We start from the raw sequence: 17480 nt of genomic DNA, 5'->3' as shown, positions 1-17480 counted from the left end.
CGGGGTGTGGGAAAAGACAGCGAGAGAGACACAGGCCAAAGGCACAGAGTGACACTTTGGGAAGGAGAGATGCACAGGATTTCTGGGAAGTCCTGGAGAGACGTGTGACAGGGCCCCTCCCCGGCGCCCACAGAACCTCCAGTAAAGGCGCAGCTTCTCGGGGCTTTGGGGTTATGTCTGTCTGTCTGGCAGTGGGTTATACAACGATAAGCTGAGACTGGCACGAAGGCGAGAGCACCACCAGAGCCGGTGCTGTTCAGGTCGCCAGATTCTAATCAGGCCCGGTCACTGGGGCCCCTGCTGTGAGCCCCGCACTAGCCACACCCTTCCCATGCAGCCTCTCTTTCAACTCCCTGCACATCCCCAAGGGGTGGGTGGGGAGATCGCGGCTACTGAGGGCCCAGCGGGGATTCAAACCCAAGCCCGCCCCGGCCAAGTCTCCGCCTGGGGGCCAAGTGCTTCCTCCCCGTTCCTGCTGCCCCACCCCCACCCCCGGAGCCCGATGGGGCAGGCCAGGCTCCTGGGAGGAGGGCGAGGGGCAGGCCTGCAGCACCTTGAGGTGACGCTGGTGGCTTGTACATGTGTGCACCAGGGCCCGGAACTTCACCAGACGCCTCCTCATCTGCTGATACCGCTGCCTGGGGGTGCGGAGGAAAGAAGGGTCTGGGTAGGGGGGTTTCGGGGCAGGGGTCATGAGTGACCAAGGGGCAGAGATGCCCACACCCGCCTTGCTTGGGTATCAGTGCCCACATTTCACTCCGGGGCCCTCTGCACAAAGGGAAACAATCTCGGAGAGGGCCAGTGACCTGGCCAAGGTCACACGACAACCTGAGTGGCAGGACCTGGATTAAACCGTCTGGACCATGTACCTCCAATCAGGTTGTAGTCCCAGGATATGGGACATGCCGGGGAGGGGGGGGCCCTCTTGGCTGGAGGGATTCCCACCCACCAGTCACAAGGACCAGGGGGTGGGAGGGAAGGACATCCAAAAGCATAGACACAGAGAGTCTGATCACCCTTCCTGCAGAGGCCCTACTCTCAGCTTGCATGCCTCCAGGGACAGGGAGCTCACTACCCAAGTTCAGGCTCGGCCTTCCCAGAGCCTGGCCGTTGGACTCCAGGGAGTCCTGCCCTCTCTGGGCCACACCTGGCCAGGTAGCCACGGGCCCGGCTCTGCAGCAAGATGATCTTGCGGCGCAGGGAGCGGAAACGCCTCTGAATGAAGAAGCCGCGGAGGCAGCGCTGCAGCGTGAGGGCTGCCCGGTTCAGGACGTGCTCCCGCATGCCCTCCAGCAGCTGGTGCAGGTGCTCCTTCAGGAACAGCTGAGGGCAGGAGGCAAGGACTGAGGCAGGGGAAGGCCATGTGACTGCCTGGAGACCCCTCCCTCTCCAGAAGTCCATGGAGGCAGACAGACAAGGCAGCCCTGGAGTAGGCTGGAGGATGTGCTGGGTCCGGAGAGGCGGGGGAAGGCGGGCTGGTGAATTACGCAGTGGGGACGGCCGGGAAAAGTCCGGAAGCAGGACAAGCATCCATTTTCCAGCTCGACTGGATGGCCTCTGGGACAGTAGCCTGCAGCCTGAGTGTTTCTGAGCCCACAGGCTCCAGCCGTGGGGCACCCAGGGGCTGAGTGCCGGTAGGACTCACCTTGCTGACGCCGACGCGGTACATGTTTGGCGTGACCGTGCACAGGCGGCTCAGCACGGACACACACATGTCCCCAGTGGCTGGCAGGTTGCGCTGGAGGGACACTAGACAGCGGTACCTGCAGGGCCCAAACCCAGCGTGGGTCTATGGGACCCACCCGGTCAGCCCCCGTCTCCCGGAAGCCCGAGTCCCAGCAGTGCCTCTACTCATTGTGTCTTCTAACCAGAAAAGGGCTTTCTGTCCTCAAGACTCTGCTGAGGTGGCGCAGTGGTTAAGAATCCACCTGCCAATACAGGGGACATGGGTTCGATCCCTGGTCCGGGAAGATCCCACGTGCCGCAGAGCAACTAAGTCCATGCGCCACAACTACTGAAGCCCGCGCACCTAAAGCCCGTGCTCCGCACCACAATGAGAAGTCTGTGCTCTGCAACGAAGGGTAGCCCCGCTCGCCGTAAGTAGAGAAAGCCCACGCGCAGCAATGAAGACCCAACACAGCCAAAGATAAATAAATAAATAAATAAAATTAAATAGAATAAAAGAAGCCTTAAAAGTAAGCTCAAGGCTTCCCTGGTGGTGCAGTGGTTGAGAGTCCGCCTGCCGATGCAGGGGACACGGGTTTGTGCCCTGGTCCAGGAAGATCCCACATGCCACAGAGCAGGTGGGCCCATGAACGATGGCCGCTGAGCCCGCGCGTCCGGAGCCTGTGCTCCGCAGCGGGAAAGGCCACAACAGTGAGAGGCCCGCGTACCGCAAAAAAAAAAAAAGTAAACTCAAAAATTATAAAAATAAAAAAAAAAATACTGAGCAACCCTAAAACTGTAATAAATTGTTTCAGTAGAATAAGGTGATTTACTGCCATCTGCTGGAAACTTATCAAAATAACTATTAAAATTACTACTCTTTAGAATCCACACACACAGAATAAAGCTATGAAAAAATACAAAACAGTAAATACATGTTCCACATAACAGCTGGCACGTGCTGGTCTCGTGTACCGCATAATCTGAGCAACACTGCATGGCAAGCCCTATTCATCCTGGGTTGCGTAATCCTAGGGCCACGGTGGGCTGGGAAGGGGTCTCTGGAGCTCAGAACCACCCTGACCGAGGTACCTGTCGATGAACGCCTGGAAGGGCAGCCGCACCGGAAAGCCCTCCTTGCGGATCCGCACAGTCTCCAGCACTCCCGAATAGCGTAGCTGGGCCATCACCACATCTGGCTCAAAGAGGCCTGGCTCCTGGGGGAAGGCTCAGATAGGGAGCCTGCACATCGGCCCAACAGACGGAGGGCCAGAGAGGCAAAGCCACTCACCCAAGGTCACACAGCATGGGGAGAGGACTTGGCTCCCCCAGGGGCCTCAACCATCACATACCTTCTTGTGGTTGGGCTTCAGGCACCTGACGAACAAGGGGTTACACCTGGGCAGGGGCGGGAGGAGGGCAGTGTGAGGCCCCAGAGAAGGAGGGTGCTTACCCCTGAGGGTCACAGAGTGGGTCAGAGGTGAGGCTGGGTGCCGCGCCCCTGCCACGCCCACCTCTCCATCTTTTCCACCAGATCCAGGAGCGACTGCTGGAACTTAGCGGCCACCGTGTGCGCCTTGTAGAGCCGGGTGACGGAGCTGCTCTTGCCCAGGCGCTGAGGGGCAGCCTGCGGGGCATGGCTGGAGAAGAGGTGTGCCACCACCTGGGCCAGTCAGCAGTCAAGGCACGGGAGACGGGAGACAGGGATGGGGAGAGACCCAGAGGCAGAAATGAGAGAGAGAGAGAGAGAGAGAGAGCGCGAGCAAGAGAGAGAGAGAGAGAGAGAGACAGGGAAAGAACAAAAGGCATCAGTCTCTGCACCAGAGGGGTCAGAAAAGTGACCCGCTAGCCCCCCGTCCTCTCTGTGAGGCCGTGTCCTCCCAGCTGGCATACCTCTCAAGCGAGGGTGCTCAGCGCCTTCCAAGGGGCCCGCCCGTGGCTGGGGAACACACGGGCACTGACTCCGTGCCTGGCCCCGAGGTGGCCTGTTACAGACCTGGCCGTGAACTCTGGCAATGTCCTCAGGGGGAGGGTGCCCGTTCAACAGAGGGGGAAGTGGAGGCCGAGAAGGTGTGGGGATGGAAGAACCGCTCAGGGAGGGACGGGGTGGGGTGAGCCAGAGGCAGGACCGGGCTGGGAGAGGGGCCTAACGGTGGGCTGCGTGCTCTGGCTGCGGGGGGCTGGGGTGGCGAGGTGAGGCCCGCTCACCCGTGTCCGGCTCCGCACAAACAGGTCCAGCACATCCTGGCGCACCTGGTCATGGTTCTTGTCCAGGAACTTGTGCACCTGGAAAGGGGGAGGGGCGGGGCAGCTCGGGCTGGACCCCATTCCCACCCCATGCGGCCCCGGGGTGTGTCAGCCTGCCTTCTCCCCTCCTCCCCCCTCCTCCTGATGGTGGGTCAGGGGCTCACAGCCCCGGGTGACCCTGGCCCTGCCCCTCCAGGCCTCGGCCTCCCTGTCTATCCTAGGAGGGACGGGCCCCTCCCCCTGCTCTGGTCCCCTCCCCTCCTGCCCCACTAGCCTCTCCACCCCCAGGGCACGGGCAATAGCCACAGCTTCACGTGACCAGTCCACGTCTTGGCCCCATCCTCAGTGAGGACACTGCCCTGTGCCCATTCTACGGATGAGGAAAACGAGGCCCAGCGGGGACAGAGGCTCAAAATCCTGGCCTGAGACGGCTCCAGGGCAGGAATGAGCAGAGGTGACAGTGGTGACAGTGACCGCTGCTGGGGGCTCCTTCTCATCACACCCACCCTGGCCCTGGACTTCTCTCACTTGCCCCGTGAGACGGGCACTATTATCATCCCCACTTTCCAGAGAAGGACGCTGAGGCTCAGAGAGATAAAGTGACTTGGCCAAGGTCACACAGCTGAGGATCAGCAGGGCCGAAACGGGAACAGGTGCCAGTGTCTCCAGTGGCAGGGAAGGGCGCTGGAGGCCACAGGTCTGGGTCTCACCTGGTAGGTGACTCTGCCCGCGTAGTGCTTGATGGTGAACTCGGGCAGCGGCATCTTGGGTCTGGAGTAGAGCGGGTTGGCGCCGTGGTGGTAGTGGCACTTCTGCAGAAACGTGTGGTCTGTGGCCTGGGGGCAGGCGGCGGTCAGCGGGTGGACAGGGGCCCAGCATCCCATTTCTCACCTAGTGGCAAATTCTCCAGCCCTGACTGATCCCCAGCGAGCACCGGGGAGGGGGAACAAGTCCCCTCTGCCCCCGGCTGCCCACTGCTCGGGCTGGGGCGGCCTAAGTGGACCCTGAAGACGGGTGTGCTCCCAGCTGCCCCCCATCCAGCTCAGCTGTCTCTGCATGCTCTAGTCCCACTGCCCAGAGCACCCATCCCACCCTTGTGTTTTCCAATCGGAATCTGAGGTCCAAGCACAAGGTCACCTCCTCCAGGAAGCCTTCTATGACTTCCCAGGCTGGTGCAGCCCCTCGTCCCGAGCCCCCATCCAGCCTCAGTCACCCCGGGTTTGAATGGCAGGTTGGGAGTCCTGAGCTTCCGACCCCACGCCAGAGCAGAGAGGAATGCAGGACACGAGGCTCAGAGACGTCCAGCGTCCTGAGCAAGCTCACCTGGGGGAAGCAGCACTGGTCGTCGAGGATGCGCAGGATGCCATAGGGCTTCAGCGAGATGAGGCTGATGCAGGGCTGATTGTCGGCGAAGGTGATCTCCTGCCAGTCCATCTGCTCGCGGATGTACTCCTCCTGCAGGCGGCGGGCCTCTGCCTCCGAGCCCCGGGCCCCTCCCAGCCCGTCCCCCAGGCGGACGCCATCCGGGGGCCTGGCCAGGGCACCTCTGCGTGCACGCCTCCCAGCCCAGGGAGCTCACTCCCCAGCGGGGCCACACGAACCACCTCCTCCGGGCCCTGCTCCTCCCCCGGCCTGGAACAGCCCTGCCAAGGGTGAGGAGGAACCCCAAGGGGCTCTTCTCTGCGCTCAGCACCCCCACACCTGCCCCTCCATGACACAGGCTTTCACGTGTGCTGGTTCCCAGCACAACCCATCTGCCTCCGAGGAAGCCCAGCGGCCAGCGGGACGGGACAGAGCGTGACGGACGACTCTCACCTGCTCCTCCTGGAAGACGATCTTGTTGAAGAGGTACTGGAGGCTCTCGTTTGCATAGTTGATGCAGAGCTGCTCGAAGCTGTTGAAGCTCAGGTCCTGCCGGCGTGTGGTGAGGCTGGGCCCGGCCCCTCCGTGGCCAGCAGCCCGTCCGTCCCGCCCAGGGCCTGCCCACCCCCCACCCCCGCCCCCGGTGCAGACTCATCCCTGCCTTCCGCAGTTTCAGCAAACTGGAGCCCCGCCCACAGACCCCCTGCCCAGAACCCTCGGTGGCTCCGACAGCGCACAGGTGAGAACCTGACGGTCCCATGCAAGGTGGCACATGCAGTGTCTGAAGCCCCAGGCTCTGGAACCTTCTGCCTACGTTCCAATCCTGGCTCTGCCCCTTTCTAAGCCCCCCATGCCTGAGTTTCCCCACCTGTAAAATGGGGATAACGACAGTGCCCACCTCACAGGGTGGTTGTAAGGATTAAGTGAACTGATACGCAAAGCGCTTAGAACGTCAGCTGGCACACAACAGGGGCCACGGGAGCCGCAGCTGCCACTTCTGTTATTCTGATCTTGCTTGTCTCTCTCCATGCCCCCCACCCTAACCGCCCAGATGACTTCCACCTCCCCAGACACCACGGCCCACACCTCTGAGCCTCCGCATAGGCTGTTCCCTCCACCTCAAATGCCTTGGCTGGTTTGTAAGGAATGAGCTCAGGACGTCTCCTCCGCCTCCAGGAAACCTTACCTGATGCCTGCCCAGCTAGGGTTCTGCTCCAGGCTCCCCCAGCGCGAGGCTGCCTCTGTTACAGCTCTGACCACATGTGTTCGTCAGTGTTCATCCTCATCCCACCCAGTCCCTCCTGGAAGCGCCCCGAGGTCGGGGCCCAGGTCTGGTTCTTTCTGGGGTCCCTGGTGCTGCCCACAGGGCCTGGCGCCCGGAGGCCCCAGGGAGTGCTTGCGGGCGAGCGGAGGGAGATAATCATAGGAGAGGGCCCTGAACAGATGATGGTGCGAGAGCGCCCCCCGGGGTCCCACCTCGAAGCCATAGATGTCCAGGATGGCGATGGACAGCGCGTCCTGCTGCGGGGATACCAGCGCGTTGACCCTGGCGATGAGCCAGCTAAAGAGCAGCGCGTACAGGACCTTGGCGATGGCATCCCTGGAGCAGAGATGGTGTTTGGGGGGAGGTGGCAGGCACAGTGAGGGGGCGGGGCACCTGGGGCTCAGGCGGGAGGTGTGGCCTCACCTGGCATCCACGGCACTCTCCACGGTCAGGGGGGTGAAGATCTTCTCTCGCATTGTCTCCTGCGGGGGATGCAGCCCCTGAGTGACAGCGGGTTGGCCACCACCTCCGGAAAGCCCCCAGAGGACTGGGGGTGGGGGGCGTGGGGAGGGGAGCCGGGGAGATGGTGTCTCAGGCACGAAGTCAGCCAGGGGCAGGACAGACACCCTCGTCCCCCCTTCTGCCTGGCTTGCTGGTGGGACGAGGGCTGCCGGTCTGAGGGGCAGACGGAGGCAGAAGCAGACACAATGGTGACATCAGCCTGGGGAGGGGGGAGGGCAGGGGTGTGGGAGATACTGGCCCAGCCGGAGGTCAGGGACGGCTCCCTGGAGCAGAGGGTACCTGTGTTGGGCTTGAGGACCAGTAGGCGTGAAAAAGGGCACAGCACTCCAGGCAGAGGCCCGGAGACTGGTACCAAATGCCTTTGGGGTCTGAGGTCACCCACCTCTGAGCCAGACCCAGAGGATGGACAGGCTGGGGAGGTGGGGGAGAGGGGCAGGGGGCCCACACAGGACGGGGCACAGAGCAGCTCCGTCCAGGGCTGGCAGGAGGCTTCGATAGCATACCCCGCACCCAGGGACTCACGGTCACTTTGAAGGTGATGGCCTTCTGCAGGCCCTCGGGGGAGACCTGCAGCAGCTCGGCCACGGCCTGGATCTCCCGGGCGCTCACCACCGAGGCAACCTCCTGCGCGTCTGTCTGCAAAACACCCACAGGAGTGCATTCTGAGCTAAATAAGCTTTTTATATGAGTTCCTATAAAAAACAGAAACAAACGAGAACAGCCAGGAAAATTCTAAAACAGAAGAGGAGTACGGGGGTCTCTGGAAATGGTAAAACATGAAGTTAGAATAATTAAAACGCTGTGGGGACAGACACACGGTTCGTAAACAGGTCAACAAAGCACAGTAAAAAAGTCAGGAGTTAGACACAAACGTACACGGGAATTTTCAGTACGGGATAAACACGTATTTCTCAAGTTGGGAGACTGAGTCACTATCTAAACAAAAAAGCAAGATCCCTACCTTGTACCTTACTAGAATAAATTCCTGATGAACCAGAGATTTAAATGTTAAAAAAAAAATCACAGAAACCATAAAAGGTCTTCAAACAATGGTAGGCACAGGCTTTTATAGAGAGACAGATCTCTAAAATCATAAAAAGTCTGAAATTTCTATAAAACTTGATAAATGAAATACCTGAAAATAATTTTTTTAATCTGCATAGCAAAAACCCCACCCAAAACCGAAACAGCAAAAAACCTGTAAACAATGAAAATATAAATGATAAACCAGAAAATATATTTGCAATTCACCCTAGAGACAAAGGGCTGATTCCCTTAACATATACAAAGAGCTCTCATACGTCAATTAGAAAAAGACGAACAACCCCCAAAGCCGAGAAAGAGACCAAACGATCTGTGCTTCTGGCTGTGAGCGGCGGTATTTCAGCCAGTTCTTCAGCCTCCAGAGGACGCCCATGTCCCAAGGGAGCGGGCCGTGCGGCCGTGGTGTCCCCTCACCTCATACTTCTCAAAGTAGACGTTGCCCAGGTGCAGGATGGAGGCCAGGATGCGGAAGATGCTGTCCTGGTCCTCGGCGCTGAAGCCCAGCACCTCCATGGCGGCCAGCAGCCGGCGGAAGTCGTCCGCGTCGCTCTTCCCTGAGATCTCACAGTTCCCACCCTGGGCGAGGGCAGGGCAGGGGTCGGGGACCCTGGGTGGGGCCAGGAGCCCTCAAGGTCCCTGCTCTGCCCCGGCCTGCAGTGTGGCCGGATATCCCAGTTCTCTGTCTATTCCGAGGGCCGGAGGCTCCGCGCGGGCACCGCACACCAGGCCCTGTGCTGAGGGCTTCATGTCCATTTCCCTCTTCTAATCCTCACACACCCCTGCAAAGCGGGACTGTGCTGTCCCCATTTTACAGACGACGAAAGTGAGGCTCTGGAAGGAAGTGTAGTCGCTCCAGGCCACTTAGTTCTATTCTAGGCTCCAGAAAAACAAAGAATCAGGTCGGCCTCCCCTACCCTGGCCTCAGACCCCAAAGACACCTGTCCCCCTTGCCACGATGAGACATCGCCAAGTCCAAACTCACCCTCCCAAACCTCCATCACCTTCGCTGGCCATCAGGACGCCATGACTTGGCTCTCTCAGCCCACGCGGAATGATGGTGGGAGGGGACCGGGCCGAGGGCCCTCAGATGCCTGCTGGCTCTCACCTGGTTCAGGTAGTAGTAGGTCTCAGCCTCCTGCAGGCTGAAGGCCTGCCGGAGCTGGGCGGGCAGCCCAGCCAGCAGCTCATAGAAGATGTGGTAGTTCCTCTCGTTTTTGGCCTGTGGAGTGGGTTGGAGGCTGCAGAGAGGGGAGCCGCCGACCTAGGTGACCCCCGGACACACGTACAAGCCCAGCTATGCCCACAGATACAAGTACACACACGGGCCTCAGGTGAGACCGGTGCCCCTGTGACGAGTGAGCCCCAGCCTGGCACTGGCGGGGGGTTGGGGGGACCCTGGTGTGGTGGTGGGGCGGGGCTTTGGACAGGATTTAACTCTGCTTGGAGAAATGAAAGAAAGCTGGCCCTTTTCACATGTGTACCAGCTACACAAGCCTCTGCACACGTGTGTCCACGGACCAGACGTGTACTCGCAGGGCCAGCCAGGGTGGTGGGCACAGACTGTGGCCAGGCCTCAAGCCAGGCCCTTGGGACACAAAGGGGAACACGGCAGACAGAAGCCCCTGGCCTCGTGGGAGCCCACCTGCCGGCCAGGGGAGACAGACCCTCAGCAGAGCAACGTGAGTGGCGAGAAGCGCTCTGCAGAGAAACAATGCAGCCAAGGGGGTGGGCGGTGGTGGGGGGCAGGGGGGGGCTGCATTTCTTCACCGGGGCCGCCTCCCTGGGGCGTGACCTTCAGCGAAGACTTGGGCTCAAAGGGTCTGCACGCCCCACACCCGACCCCATCCTGACACACCTGAAACACGATCCTGGATTTCTCGAGCAGGTACTGCGAGGTTATGGCACCAGAAATCACGCTCCTGGAGAGGGAGCAGAGTCAGCTACGCTGGGCACCGTGCACGCAAGGCCCCGGGGCGGCTCCACCGCGGCCCACTCACCCTTCCAGAAAGATCTCCACAAACTTCCCAAAGCGGCTGGAGTTGTCATTCCTGACAGTTTTGGCGTTACCGAAGGACTCCAGGAGGGGTGTGGCCTCCAGGATCTGGGCGCCAGAGGAAGACTCGGGCATTGCGGGGAGCCCGCGGGGGCCTCCCCAGGTCTCCCACCGCCCACCCCATGCCGCCCGCCCCGCACCGCACAAGCGTGCGCACACGCACCCCCAATACCTTTATCTTCAGGAGCCGCCAGCACAGAGGAGGAGGGCGGGACAAGAACAGAAGCAGGTCACCCGCGGGACCCACCGGCTCCCCCCAGGACGCCGGGGGCCTCCGACCGCGGAGGTAGTGGCCGAGCCCTCCCGGCCCGCAGGCAGGAGAGCCGCCAGCTGAGAGCAAACCCCAGAGCCTCAGAGCCCCAGGTGTCTTGGCTCGGGGACCGTGGCATGGCCCGAGGTCGGGGGTCTCCTGGGCCTTCCTGCCAAAGGGCTCTGGGGGTGTTCTCGCCCCCCTCCCCAGCCACCACCGGCCGTGAACCACCCAGTCTCCTGGAAAGGCCTCCTACCTGCCCCGCCTGGCTCCCTCCAGGGGTCCTCCGCAACCCTCGGGAGGTCCCGTCCCCCACCCCTGGCTCCCACCCCTCGGGCTCCAGGCCCTGCACGGCCCAGCCCCATCTCCTGTCCCCTCCCCACTCTGCCCAGCACTGCAGTCCCCTGACTGTGCCTGCGCCAGCCTCTGGGCACTGGCGCTCTGCCCCCCTGCAGCCCTCAGCCCTTCGTACGTCCATGTCTCTCGCTAGAGCGTCAGCCCAACAGGCAGGACTCTGTGCGCACATGCCTGGTGGTCAGCACCCACACAGGACCTGGCAGTAGGAGGCTCTCAACAAACACCTGCTGCGGGGGCGGGAACCTCCCTGGTGGGCCAGTGGTTAGGACTCCGCGCTTCCACTGCAGGGGGTGTGGGTTCCATCCCTGGCTGGGGAACTAAGATCCCCACGTGCCGCACTATGCGGCCAAAACATACAAAAAAAAAAAAAATCTGCTAAATGGATGAAATGGGGGATAGCATTTTATGAGAGCAGAGCCGCCAGGGTGTTGTAGCTAATCACAGCACCCACTTATTAAGCACCTACTGCATGCCAGACCTCTTGCCCCAATTAACAGCATCGTTAACAAGCCTACGAGGTAGGGGCTAATATCGCCCTTGCTTACAGATCAGGAAACTGAGGCTGGGAGAGGTGAGGCAGCGTGCTCGGGACTCCAGGGTCGGAAAGAGCGAGGGCCCAAAGCACCACAGCCCCTGTCAGCGATGTAAGCAGTGCTCTCTCTGGCTGCATCATTTCCTCAGGATAAACTCTTAGCGGAGAAGTAGGGGGCCCGGTGTGCACAGAAATGATACACTTTACCTTGGGGATGGTGCCAGTTCCCTCCACCTGCTCACCCACAGTGTCGCTCAGTCCCAGAAATACTGTGCCCACCGTACAGAGGAGTGGACTAAAGCCCGGAGGGGCACAGGGGCCGTCCTGGGGGTGCTTAGGGAGTCAGGGTCCGCCTGGGCTTTGGCCTGTACTGTCCCTTAGCCTGGGTGCCCCTTGTGGGCACCTGGGGGTGGGTTCTCTCCTCTAGTGCCCAGCACAGGGCAGGGCACACGGCCAGGGCTGGGAACATCTGGCCCCGTGGGGCTGTCCAGCCCAACCCGCGGGTGCGCCGGTGCCTGTGCCCCGGGCTGAGCAGCATTCAGCCACTCCGAGACCCTACCCCAGGGAACCCTTGTCTCGTTCCCAGCCCAGAGGTGGCGCCTGTGGCCCAGACCTCGGCTGATCAAGGCACGCGTGGGTCCAGTGAGGACGCGTGGCCAAAACCAGTCCAACAGGAGGGAGCCCTGAGACCTCCTGGCCCGGTGGGCAGTGTGGGCCGTGGTGCTGCGGCATCATTGTGCTGACCACGGGAGACAGATGAGGACGATGTCCAAACGTGCGGGAGGGTGGGGCCGAGACAGGGGACGTTGTCTAAGACCCTGGACCCAGCCTTGCCTGAAACTGACCCTAGACCCAGACCGTCCGACTGCAGGAGCGGCTCAATGGCGGCCAGGAGGTGAGTCCACGGTCACCCCAGCCAGCAGGCGCATCTTCACAGCTCCTCTCTGCCCGGCCCGACCCCTCAGACCCAGCCACGTCCCGCGCCTCCGCCATCCTCCCCGACCCCTGCCGAGACAGCCCCCCCGCCACGAACCTCAGACCCCAGCCCCTCCACCCCGTCACTCTGGGACACTGGGCAAGTCACTACCCTCCCAGGCCTCAGTTTTCCAGCTCCCAGGGCTGCCGCAAGGCTCTGGTGCTGACAGAGCGGAAGGTTCCCCGCACACAGGGGGTGCCTGACGCACACGGCTGCCTGCCTACGCAGCCAGTCCTCCCAGGAGTCCACTCTTAGAGGCTTGACCCCCGGCCTGGAGCAAGGGGATGATGTGGTTGGCCTCCAGGAGACCCAGGCTGGGATGGGAGGGGCTGGCAGGCCAAGGTCGGTATCAGAAGCGGCCTGCCAGGAAGTGACCTCTCCTGACCACAAAGCCCGGGCTGACCCCCTCCTCACCGAGGGTCCAGCAGCCCCTGCCCAGTGCCTCCAGATCACCTGCAGAGGTCGCCACCAGCTGGGACACTGTGGCCACTGCAAACCTCTGGAGGGGTGGGCCAGAGCCTGAGCTTCACGTTCTGGAGTCTGAGTTGGCGGGCCTCAGCCTCTGCCCCACCTCCCCTGAGCTCCAGGCTCCTGGCACATCTACCGTCTCCCACCACCTGCGCGTGGATGCCCCGCAGACCCTCAAGGGCACCTGCGTCCTCTCTCCATATTCTGCCCCTCAGCTGCTGGCTGCTCCTGTGACTCAGGCCGAATGCCTGGGGCCAGCTTGGGCGTCCCCTCTTACAGCCCCGTCTGGTCCCTCACCAAGTCCTGGAACCGCACCCAGGCCAGCTGTGCTCACCAACACCACTGTCACCTCTCTGGTTTGAGCCACCATCCTCCCTCGCCTGGACCACATGCTGCCCCTCTCCCGACCCAGCACACCACACCTGCTGGACCCCAGGGCCTTTGCACCTGCTCTTCCCCAGATGTCTGCAGGCCCCACTGCCTTGCCTTCTCAGCAGGACCTGCCCTGACCCCCACGCCTGAAATCGCAATCCCCAACATGCCCCATCCTCCCCCCATGCTTCCCTACAACTTACCCAGAATTTACCTGCCTATTTTCCTTTCTGTTTCCTACACTAGAACAAAATTCCCACAAGATGGGAACGTTTATCAGGCTGTGTTGCTGCTGCCTGCTCCCCAGAGCCTAGCCTGGGCCTGGCACACAGCAGGTCCTCGGGAAACCGTTACGGAGGTTCTGACGTTCTTGGGTTCAGAGAACTCAGCTCTCTAGGCAAACCTCCAATGCTGCAGGCCCCAGCCAGGCCTTCTCAGTGCCTTCTCAGTGCCGCAGCCTCTCCTGACCCTACACTGGCCATCACACACATTCGGGCCCGTCCTGCCTCTTTCACGACCATGAATGTGAGGCCAGGCGGGAGGAGTGGACGACGCCCCCTGCCCATGTGGCCTCTGCTGGGGCCGCCCCAGGGGGCTGGAACGCAGAGCTGCAGGGGAAGGCAAGCAGGAGAGAACTCCCGGGAGGGGAGGCAGCAAGGGCCCCAAGTCCTACGAGGCCTCTCTGTGCAGCCCTGGGCTCGGCCGCCCATCCTCCAAGTGGGGCCACAGAGTCTTGCCTCTCAAGGAGCACGAGGGGCGCTGGGCTGAGGGCCCCGGGGGGACAGACGCACCTGCCGTGCGACGCCCCGTTTCTGGTTCATGGCCGCCAGGTAGCGCAGGATCAGCTTCGTGGCCTCAGTTTTCCCAGAGCCGCTCTCTCCGCTGACCGGCCAGAGGGGCAGAGTGAGCTCCAGCCTGTTCACGGCCTCTTCTGGGCGCTCCCCTGACCCCACCGTGACACAGGAAGACACGGGCAGGCAGGCCGGCCGGCCCCCAGCCCCTCCGCTGCTCACCTGATGATTATGCACTGGTTCTGTTTGGCATCGAGCATTTTGGCGAAGGCGAGATTTGCAATTGCAAAGAGGTGCCTGGAGAGACAGGCCACACACGTTCCTGGGCCAGGCCCTGCTGGGGCTCCCAAACCTCCCAGGGGATGGGCAGGGGACATCTCTGCCTAGCCCAGCAGCCAATCCTGCCATACCCCACCCTCGGGGAATGCTCCCCGCAAGGCTCCCCACCCAGGTCTGAGCCACAGTGGCCTCCAGCCCACGGGGCTGTGGCCAGGCTCAGGGAGAGGCTGCCGGGCTCCCCACCGCCACCCACCACCCACGGCTGAGGGGTAACCAGGGACTTGCCAAGCTCAGACAGGAACCCAGGAGACCCCGGGGAGGCCCCCTCTCCCAGCCCTGGAGACACTCACGGGGAATTCTCGGCCAGGGCCCGCCCTCTGTACTGCTGCACCTGCTCCAGCCCGTAGATCCCAAACATCCGGTACGGGTTCACCGACACCAGGATGCTGCCGATGTACGTCTGCCGGGCAGACGGCGGCCTCAGGGCCCGTCTGTGTCCCTCCCTCCCCACTCCTGGGAGCCGGGATCCCTGTCTCACGGGCACAGACGTCTGGCTGCCTGGCCCTGGCGTCTGCACCCTGGGCCCCCAGACAGCTTGCTGGGTCGTGCGCTCTGGCTGTGGAGCGTCAGGCACTGAACCAGGCTGAGGCTGGGAGGAGGGTGGCGCACGCAAAGCCCCACAGCCACGACCCCACAAGGGTGCCCGCTTCCTTCATTCCTAGTTGGGGCCCGCCCCCTGACCGTCCCCCCGCCGGGCCCCAGGTGTATGGCTCCCAGGACTCTGGAAGCGTTACCCATCGGGCCCCTGGTGGGGGCCACACACTTCTGGGTTCCCTGTCTCCAGGCCTCTAAGCCTCTGTGTTTTAGGACTTTGGATTATAGCGCTCCCAGCTCTTGAATGCTGTGCGCAAATAGTAGAAACTCCAGGGTTCAAACCAGATGCCACAAGTCTGGGGCGAGCAGGAGAAATCCACGCTTCCCACTGCAGCCCCAGGAGGCAGGGAGGCAGCTGCCCTCAGACCCAAGCCCGGGGGGTCAGCCCCAGGCCTTACGTAGATGAGGTTCCGTTCAAATCTGGTCTTGAGGTTGGCCAGCACAGTGGTCTCCTGGAGGTCTCTGCGAGGAGATGGAGAGAGGCAGTCAGGGCCCACCTTCCCCTCAGGGTAGGGCCTTGGTCAGAAAAGCCTGCGTTCAAGTCCCGTCTCTGACACCAACCAACTGTGAGGCCTTGAGCAAGTTACTTAACCTCTCTGTGCCTCAGTTTTTCTATCCATCCAATGGGTATGATAATCACTGTTCCCACCTCGCTGGGGTGGGGGATGCTCTCAGGTAGCAAACGTGAAGGCTGTCACTGTGATTGGATAATGACATTGACCAGCACGACCCTCACGTCTGAGGCACCTCCAATGTGCCAGCACCCTCACACCAACAGCCGCCCCACAGCATCCTGTGGGCGACACACTGAGGCAGAGAGGCTGAGTGTCTGCCCAGGTCCCAGCTAATAAGCGCCCATCTGAATTACTGGGCCTTTGTGACACTGCCTGAGCCTCGCCTAACAGGGGAGGAAGCAGGCTCTGAAAATGTTCCAGGAGGTGAGGGGCACCCCGGTGGGAGGCGGTGACCACTCACCGACCCGCCACCCCCACTCACTCCAGCTGCGTCATGTCCTCCACGCCGTCCTCCCGGCGCTGCTCGCGGAGCCGTGTGGATGGCAGGTTGCGGATGGAGTGCATCTGGGGAAGACAACCTGTGGTCAGCCAGCCAGAGGGTGCCTGAGCGTGGCCCCCCGGCTTGGACATGGCCAGGACCCACTGCCGTGTGGAGGAGGGACCCCTGAGGCCAGGCCGGCCGGGTCCTGTGGGCTGTCTGCCTCGGAACACAATGCTTAATTCCCAGGGACACGGCCGGCCTCAGCGCTGCCCGTCTTCCCGAGGGTCCTGCCAGGGGCTGAGCACACGCACAGGGGCACTGCTCCCTCTGCCTGGCCAGAAGGCCTCCCACCTCACGTTCTCCCAGGCTGAACCCCAGGTCTGCCTATGTGACAACTAGGAGAACATCCGCATCTGGTGCCCGGGGCCTCCAGAAGGACCAGGACTTTCGCGTTTGGCGCCGCACCCCGTGCAGGGCAAACGCAGACCCACACGCACAGACCCACAGGCAACGGCGCCTGCAGCCCAGGTGCTCCCACGCCCACCCGTGGTCTCGCACGGGGCTTGTGGACGTGCACACTGGCCTGCGGTGCCTGGCTGGAGGCACACACAAGTGCGGGCACGTGCTCTCAACGTCCCTTGGACAGGTTCTCATGTGACAGGTGTCCCCACACCTGGTGGTCTCGAGACGAAAGTCCCGATGCCCCCTGTGGGCTGCAGGCCCACTACTGTGCCCTGGTAGTGTGTACACTTGACCCCGCAGATACCACGTCTGCCCGGGCCGTGGCGCACGCACTCACATGCTCTCCTCGTTGAGCTGTGGAGCGCCCGAGCACACGTCCCAGGCCCGCACGTGACCCGTGTGACTGCGAGCACACTTGTGAGCCCGCCTGTCCTGCCTCTCGGGTCCAGCCTACACCCCTCCCTGAGCGGAGAGGAAAGGGGACACCGGGAGGCAGCCCGCGTGCTAAGTAGGGCACAGCGGGTATCACCCCAGAGGCCCTGGCCTCCCGCCCACCCGCCTGCCCATGTGCGCCAGTGGCCGCAAACCCTGAATAATTCAGCCACTCACGTATTCCAGGGTGAGGAGGGCCCATGCATCCTTGCCCCTCACCCCCGGGCGCTTGGCGCCCCGCTCCTGCAGCGCTGCGGCCCACACAGCCCGGGGCACCCGCCGTTGGGGCCAGGGCCCCCCCAGCAGCCAGGGCGCCCCGGTCGCCATTGATGGGCCCGTTGGCTGCCTGCTCCACGGGGCACCGTCTGCAGAGGCTGAGAAACGCCCGCCACCCCTGCGTGCCCCGCCCACCCCAGGCGTCCCGGGGGAGGCTCCGGTGACCACCCCCCTCCGCTGAGGGCCACCCGGCACCGGGCTCGTGTTCCGCCGCGAGCGTGGCAGCCAGGCACGGGCTTGGCACCCCTCAGAAGGGCTGCCTGCCCCACACCCTGTGGGGGCCCAGACAGGCTCCTGGCTCAGCCGTGATCCGCTGTGTGACCTTCTGGGTCTTGGCTTCCCCACTGTGCAGTAAAGAAGCTGGAAGGTTGGTTCCTGAGCCCTCACCTTTGGACAGTCCAGAACCCTGCAGCCCGGAGGACTACCCTTAGGCAGGAGCCCCAAAGAGACAGAAGATCCAGTTTGGACCCAGGGAGGG

At 62.4% G+C, this 17480-nt stretch overlaps 1 protein-coding gene across 1 annotated transcript in view; it reads right to left on the bottom strand.

Annotated features, from left to right (window-relative positions):
* Positions 1-17480, bottom strand: part of MYO15A (myosin XVA) — a 50824-nt gene that overhangs the window by 28971 nt on the left and 4373 nt on the right. The window contains exons 3-25 of the mRNA XM_079904487.1: positions 15833-15915; positions 15235-15298; positions 14533-14642; positions 14126-14200; positions 13864-13994; positions 10330-10487; positions 10102-10205; positions 9960-10023; positions 9210-9323; positions 8519-8680; positions 7583-7696; positions 6962-7020; positions 6751-6874; positions 5728-5823; positions 5236-5367; positions 4623-4748; positions 3874-3951; positions 3180-3328; positions 3018-3063; positions 2758-2882; positions 1646-1763; positions 1148-1323; positions 554-638 (exon numbers count right to left, since the gene is read on the bottom strand). Of these exons, the coding sequence (XP_079760613.1) occupies positions 554-638; positions 1148-1323; positions 1646-1763; positions 2758-2882; positions 3018-3063; positions 3180-3328; positions 3874-3951; positions 4623-4748; positions 5236-5367; positions 5728-5823; positions 6751-6874; positions 6962-7020; positions 7583-7696; positions 8519-8680; positions 9210-9323; positions 9960-10023; positions 10102-10205; positions 10330-10487; positions 13864-13994; positions 14126-14200; positions 14533-14642; positions 15235-15298; positions 15833-15915 (2493 nt within the window). The remainder of the gene's footprint in view (positions 1-553; positions 639-1147; positions 1324-1645; positions 1764-2757; positions 2883-3017; positions 3064-3179; positions 3329-3873; positions 3952-4622; positions 4749-5235; positions 5368-5727; positions 5824-6750; positions 6875-6961; positions 7021-7582; positions 7697-8518; positions 8681-9209; positions 9324-9959; positions 10024-10101; positions 10206-10329; positions 10488-13863; positions 13995-14125; positions 14201-14532; positions 14643-15234; positions 15299-15832; positions 15916-17480) is intronic.

This window comes from Stenella coeruleoalba (assembly GCF_951394435.1).
Source record: "Stenella coeruleoalba genome assembly, chromosome: 19".
Lineage (NCBI taxonomy): Eukaryota > Metazoa > Chordata > Mammalia > Artiodactyla > Delphinidae > Stenella > Stenella coeruleoalba.
This window is presented reverse-complemented; position numbering and strand designations above follow the sequence as displayed.